Raw genomic sequence first — 7,077 nt, 5'->3', positions numbered from 1 at the left:
GGGGGAATCACTGTCTAGAGCTGTACCATTACAAGGGTATCATCGCCGCTGATTTGCAAGGTTAATTACAGTCGATGACCGCGCTTGTAGAACTTTCGATGAAAATGTCGCTTTGCCGTTGGATGGCATTCAGACGAAAAAAAACCATTAAATTTTTAATGGGTTTTTTTCGTCTGATTGCCATCCGAGCCAATCAGCATGCGTACCGACGAGTTTTTGGCACTAAGTTATTAGGGTTGCGACCACCAAAACATCTGGGTGTTATCCACTACCTGGTGGGTGTTATGCGTATAAAACCCAGTAAATAAAACCCTCCGTCATCGTTCTTTTTTTTAAAAAAAAAAAGCAAGATAGACGTGTTTTCGTGCACTTTGGCTTGAATTAAACATCGGAAACGCTTTTTTTTCTCGAGAAAGCGTTTTTTCTTTGACTGAAAAAACAACTCTGTCACTTAGCAATGACGTCGACTGGGGCAGCGAACGCCGGCGCTTCCTGCGCATCTGATTGTAACACAGCGAAGCCAACTCCGCGACGCAGGCGGAAGGCCACCGTAACTCGACGCAAGGTGCACAGCACGCTGACACAAACGCTACACGCCATCTAGAACCTTAACATTTAACCGATGCCACAGGAGGAAATCGAAGAACTGGAAGAAGAGGTGAAAACGTTGCAAGCTCAAATTGCTGCGTTGCAGAAGAATGCACATACGTCCGCTATACGCTCCGAACTGGAGCAGGATTTACTCGAAGCAAGCGTCATCCGCCAGGCCGTACTACAGCAGCAAGCCTCACTTGTAAATGTCCAGTCCGCTCTCTCCAGAATGACGGTACGTGCCACAAGGAATGTTTGTCTGTACTTTACCAGTACTAATATTCTATTGAAATAGATGACAGAGCCTGGAGCCCCACACGCGTCGAGTATTCGTCTTGGAACTGACCTCGAAGCGCGCTGGAAGACGCTGATGGAGATGAAGCCACTCAAACTACAAGCAGCGCAGTATTACTTAAAGGAAAGAGGACGATATGTAGACGACACTAGTGCATTCTCCTACTCTACGCGATTCGTAGAGCAGAATGGCTGCTACTGCGGCCAGATCTACGACGTCGTGCCGTTCGAAGGCGTCAGCTCCGTCAAAACTGTGTTTGACGCTCTCAATTACTATTTTTCCAATATGGAAATCCGTGTCACAGAGAGTCTAGGAGATATTACTATTCGAGAAGACGACGGGAGCTCCGAGCCGGGGATTGCGCAATGCCGCTTTGTGTCGTACTTGACTAGCGGCCCGTTACTTGAGATGAACAGTATTATCTGCTCAGAGTTCAGAGAGGCAGACGACGAGTACGGCGATGGCGGGCCAGTGGGGATTTTTACGGAGGATTTTGTGGACCAGGATGATCTGTATCCGTATCTTCCCGACGAGCGTATACGGCAAGATGCAACCGTCGTGACGCAGGTTCGGTCTCATGTGAAGAAGGGTAAAAACGCCGAAGGAGTTGAAGAAGAACGGTCGATTGTCGTGATGCAACGCTGGGCTCACTGCAGAATTCACAAGACGAAGCTGCCGTTATCACCAGAAATTTTTCATGAGATTAGAGAAAAGAGTTCGCATTGGGGCGACGTCAAGCTTATTGCTGTCCGAGAGATGGTCTACTGTTCGACCAGGTAACTTCAACACTATCGTAACGGGACAGAAGAAAGCGTCGTGAAGCTAATTGCACACGTCCCAATGGTACACAGGGGAAAATAGCCACGTGATAGGTACTGTTATCAGCATGTTGCCGGGGTTCGGGAGAAACTCAACTGCAGTCTTGAGTTGTTTGACACTTGTCCTTTTTTTTATGCGACTAAAAGTGAACATTTGCCAACACTTTCGCGAAAGTGCTATAATCGTGAATGTAGCTATTTTCTACGTCATCATAGTTTAAGAATGACACGTTATACTTATCTAATGCTTACTACTTAATTACCGGCTTGATAGGCTCTATTTGACGTAGATGTTGAGTCGAATAGACCACTTCAAAAGATTATTCGCAAGGTATAAAGAGCTGTGTTTTCGCTTATTTTTCGGGGTATAAATTAAGTACTCTCTGATGATGCTCAACTTAGTAATTGGACACTTCACCAGCGTGTATGAGAACAGATACCGACACCTTCCAAACAGACGTATGATTGTTGCCATAGTCTGCCGGCTTGTGCTGAAGCTGGCAGATTGAGAATTGAGCAGCAAGACGGGTTGAGACAGCCTATTAATAACAATATTGGAGAGCAAGAAATGTAAGACACACAGTTCTTTCTTGGTGGTGTCAGCAACGAGGGCAACGTGAAAGGGAATCAACGGATTCACTTGGACCTCTGGCAACCTGGTTATCAAGAGTGCTTTCGTACCCATCGGTGACCAGAGTTGGCTGCCATTGATGTTGGCATGAAGTGAGCTGATTGGTGTCACCAGGTCAGCCACTCCTTACCATTGCTGCTGCAGCTAAGCGCGTCTGTTGGACAGTGGTTAATAAGGATGGACTATATCGTCCACATCAATCAACGCTCGCAGCTTCCGTCGCCGGTGGTGAACGCATAACGTTAGGGCAAGGATACACCACTGGAACACACTTGCAGTATTAATATCATACATAGCGCATCCAGCGGATGCCCTCAATGAATATTTAGATTTTGGTATTATTTTGTGCATAGGCGCAATTAAATTGGCCCATTGTGCTAGGGACAAGTGCACCGTCGAACTGAAACCTCTAAACTAAAACACATTTGGACGGGATCCAGCTCAAACGTTTTAGCGTGAGGACCGACTACTGACTTTGTCACTCGTGATCGATCTTTTTGTAGCTGGTGGTTGAGCTATCACTTCACCAAGAACTAGCTGATCGCGCTCGGCATGAAAAATCTTCGCTTCATTCCAACAAGAAACTTGACGACGCTATCCGCGTGATTTGGGAAACTCGTTCTCTAATCTCGACCTTTAGATTCGAGGGAGACTAATCAATACTTGTAATAAGTTATTGCTAATAATTGTGTTACAGTGATTTGCACAGTTCCAGACAACCAGACAATTATTGTGCTTTGCACATGTATTGGCAAAAGAGGGGTATATTTCTTATAAAATCTCTATTTTAAATCGTAAATCGGTTTTATGACTTTTGATTACAACTACAACTCTGTTTTCAGTGATACACATCCAGAATTTTAGAGACTACGGACAGAATTAGAAGCACAAGAGTCAGAAATGCAACTGCAACAGTGCAATTCAGAGCTGTCGTCTCTCCCAGGCGACTTATACTCTCCACTGTTCTTCCACTTAAGGTATCACTTCTCAACTCTCTGTCAAACAGTCAGTCAAGGCGCTCATCACCATGACCTATGGAGCTGACTATCGGTGGCGTGCAATCTCGCTAATGCATGTGTACGGACTTGACGTTGACTTTATTAGTGATATATTTGGTCCGAAACCGAGAACAATATTTCGCTGGTACAGCTTATTTCTGGAGAAAGGAGTCGTACAAGAGGACAAACCGCCGTCAAAAACGGCACGGTGGTCACAAGCAGTGTTACAAGCTGTTGAAAACTACGTAAAAGGCCATCCAACGTTTTATTTGGAGGAGCTTCAAGACTTTCTTCGTGATAACTATCCAGACGTGAAGAATATTTCACTGTCTACAATTTGCCGCGCTCTCCATTTTGATTTGGGTCTCACTCGTAAAGTATTCACTCGGGCAGCAAGAGAAAGCGTTCCTCTCGAGGTAAGATTTTCTTTTAAATCTTTACACTGCGTTTATTTACTAAACATGTTTTGTTTATTTGCTTTGATTTAATAGGTTGCCAACTACAAAGCAAAACTTCATGCAGTTTATTCGAATCCTCAACAGCTAATGTTTATTGATGAGACGTCAAAGGATGGCCGCCATGCTTACCGTCGCTATGGTTGGGCACATAATAGCACAGTTAGGGTCGCGATACAAGTACATCACATTATAAGAGATACGAACGGCATCGCTACGAGCTCAATCGACAAACGTACTCAAGCAGGATCCGCAGTTGGAACGACGATGTAAAATAGTTGAGCTGCTCCTGGGATATAACGCAGATCTGTAGAAAAACCCGTTAGCGCAAGAAGTCTCAAGTAGAGCTTACAGTACGTGGTCGCATACCAATGCAACGCTGCGCTCGTTGCTGTTGAGGCAAGTTCCTTTCTGGTCGCGTTACCACGTTCCTCATTTTAATCTACATGCTGACGGACCACGCACAGAGAGATATCAATTAGAGTCACTACTTAAAATCCGTAGCAGAACGTCTTACCTCCAGTGGCAAAAACGTTTTCTAAAATGAACTGTGCGACGGGAAAACCACGTGACAGCATAATTATTTTTAGAAGGCACAATTTACTGGTATTTTAGTGCGTGCTTGCGTCAGATAATAACCCCACGATCACCTCTAAAACTCTGATTTGCAGATACCATTGGGTCTGTTTTACAAGTCTACAATAGAGGGCAAAACATGTGCAAAGCACAATACTATATTTTGTATATCCTCCGAGCGCTCGCGCACGACCATAGTGTACTAAATTGAGCAAAAATAATCCAGCTTTCGACAGCAAAACGGTAGACAAAAAAAATTGAAAAATATTTATTGCAAGCATAGCGGAATCGATTCGGTAGTTGCTGGTGAATTGTACAATTGTGCTAAGAAACTTTGCGTGCTACTTATTATTTGATACTGGGACGTCCAGAAAGTATTATTTGTTTTGTTTTATACCTAGCTTGTGAATATCATGTGAGGTGTGTAGTGTGTGGCACAGCAAGGAGTCTCTCCTTAACGGCAAGGAGGCTATCCTGAATCAAGAACCCCACCCCAAACTGTAGCGTCGTCTATCAACGAGAAGTTGCAGGTTTACTGCAACCCTGGTGCTCGACTCTCAAGGCTGTGCCCAGGGTGAAACCTGTGGCCCTGATAGGAGTAGGAACAGTCGAGTAGAACGCAGAAGCAGGAGTTAGTCAGAAGCAAGCTCACTTTTAAACTTGCAAGCAATAGCATACCAGCATTCCCAGCAAAGCGGAAACTACCACAAGGTGACATTTATAACCAATCAAATGGCTCCCCGAATTCGTCGGTTTTGTAAGCACTGAAATGCAGTCACTATTATGTAGCCTGATTTTCAGGGCCGAAGGCACGACTCTGTCAAAATATGTCAAACTTCTTGTAGGCGACATCCGTAGGCCCCTATCAAATAAGACCCCAACAACTAAGAGCGTATGAAAACATGCTTGCGGATATCTAGACAAGCATCATAGAGCTAGCGTGAGCACATTCTGATATAGCAGGGGAAGGAAGAGAAATGCACGAGCTGCCCTCAGTCGGATTTAATAACTTTATTTGTACAGACGTCTATCGATGCGCCACCCAAGAGTCTTACGCGAGCGTCCGCAAAATATGTTCGGAATATCACTTTTACATTCCGCAACTAAGAAGCAACTGCCCGCAACGCACGTTAGGTTTGTACGAGAGTTCCAGCTCCTAAATTGTGAGCATGTAGTAGTCAAGCTCCAGCCGCAAGTTCAAGTCAAGGTCTTCTCAGCACGAACAACTCGCGCGTCTGGTAAGCTTCGAATGAACGGTGACGATAGTCTTTGCTGCTCGATTCAGTAATGAGTAGCCCAATCTGTCGTATTGAGATTTATCACCGGTTTCAAACAATTGAAGGTATGCGAATGAGGCTTGAGGTCGATGTGAGCAGAAAGAAGTAAATCCGAAAGTGATTGAGATTGAATTAGGCTAAACCGTCTTGACAGAAGTCTCTCTCTGTGTCCTAAGTACAATCCCACAAAGTATGAACACCTAAATCCTTTAAGTTCTAACGGGGTTCCTAAAGATATACAGTGCAGAGTTGCAACTTCAACTTACCGCTCTCAGCCAATCAGAAATACGGATCTTGGGGAGTCGTCCAATCATATCACGAGATTCCACCATGTGTACGAAGGTCCACGCACCTTCAACAACGTAACAGCAAGCACGTGCTTCGCGGTAGGTATCCTCGGCAGATAGGCTGCGAAATGTATAATCACAACACCCCCACTCAATTCGCAGTCTACTCGAGCAAACCCGTGATGTTGCTGCACTCGAGTAGGTAGCGAAGAGTCTTCGTCGACAGTCCCTTGGTTAGGAAATCCGCGAGTTGGTTCTTGGACTCGATATACTTGAGTTCCACGTCACCACTTGAAATCTTCTCTCGAATAAAGTGGTATCGGATGTCGATATGCTTGGTGCAAGCTTGGTAGCCGATGTTCTTCGCCAACGCCATCGCTCCTTGATTGTCTTCGTAAATCTTCGTAGGTCCGTCTTGCTCCGCCCCAATGTCCTTCAGTAGTAGTCGCATCCACGCAATCTCTTTAACACACTCACTTAGTGCCATGTACTCAGCTTCGGTCGAACTCAGCGCAACGGTCTTCTGGAATACCGAACGCCATACCACCGGAGCACCACAGAGCATCAGCATCATACCGCTGACTGAACGTCTGTCGTCACGGTTACCGGCCCAATCTGCATCCGAGTAGGCTTCAAGTTGCATCCCAAGTAGTTCATTGTAAGTGATGCCGAGATCCTGGGTCTTCAACAGGTACCTCACAACTCTGATGCCAGCGTCCCAGTGCTTCTGACCGGGGTTCTCAAGAAAACGACTCAACTTTGCGACAGCAACGGCGATATCAGGTCGCGTCCCGCATGCCAGGTACATCAGGCTTCCCACAAGCGATCGATAAGGCTTCAACTTCATCTTGATCTTGTCGTCTTCCGACTGTGGCTCGTCCGCCTTGGTCAATTGCACACCAGGTTCCAGTGGGGAGAGACACGGCTTCGCGTTCTCCTGTCCGAACTTCTTAATGATGGACTGGGCGTACGCTCGCTGATTGATGCTAAGCGTCTTGTCCTCCATCTTGTAGTCGATCTCGATCCCCAGAATGAATGTTGCGCGTCCGAGGTCCTTGATCCGGAACTTTTCCGCGATACCAGCCTTCACTGATGCGATGACATCCTTCTTCCTTGACGCGATCAGCATGTCGTCCACGTAGAGGCACA

At 45.9% G+C, this 7,077-nt stretch overlaps 1 protein-coding gene across 4 annotated transcripts; it reads left to right on the top strand.

Annotated features, from left to right (window-relative positions):
• Positions 1-408: 408 nt before the first annotated feature.
• Positions 409-2,044, top strand: PPTG_17053 (hypothetical protein). 4 transcript variants are annotated; one of them, XM_008914894.1, is made up of 4 exons: positions 425-565; positions 632-826; positions 887-1,662; positions 1,738-2,034. In XM_008914894.1, the coding sequence occupies exons 1-4, from the start codon at positions 458-460 to the stop codon at positions 1,745-1,747; spliced, it is 1,089 nt and encodes a 362-aa protein (XP_008913142.1). In that variant the 5' UTR covers positions 425-457; the 3' UTR covers positions 1,748-2,034. The 4 variants fall into 4 exon arrangements, with proteins under 4 accessions (XP_008913143.1, XP_008913145.1, XP_008913142.1 ...); XM_008914895.1 differs by having other exon boundaries at positions 409-565; positions 887-2,044; XM_008914896.1 differs by having other exon boundaries at positions 425-826.
• The last annotated feature ends 5,033 nt before the right edge of the window (positions 2,045-7,077 follow it).

This window comes from Phytophthora parasitica (genome assembly GCF_000247585.1).
Source record: "Phytophthora parasitica INRA-310 unplaced genomic scaffold supercont2.64, whole genome shotgun sequence".
Lineage (NCBI taxonomy): Eukaryota > Oomycota > Peronosporomycetes > Peronosporales > Peronosporaceae > Phytophthora > Phytophthora nicotianae.
This window is presented reverse-complemented; position numbering and strand designations above follow the sequence as displayed.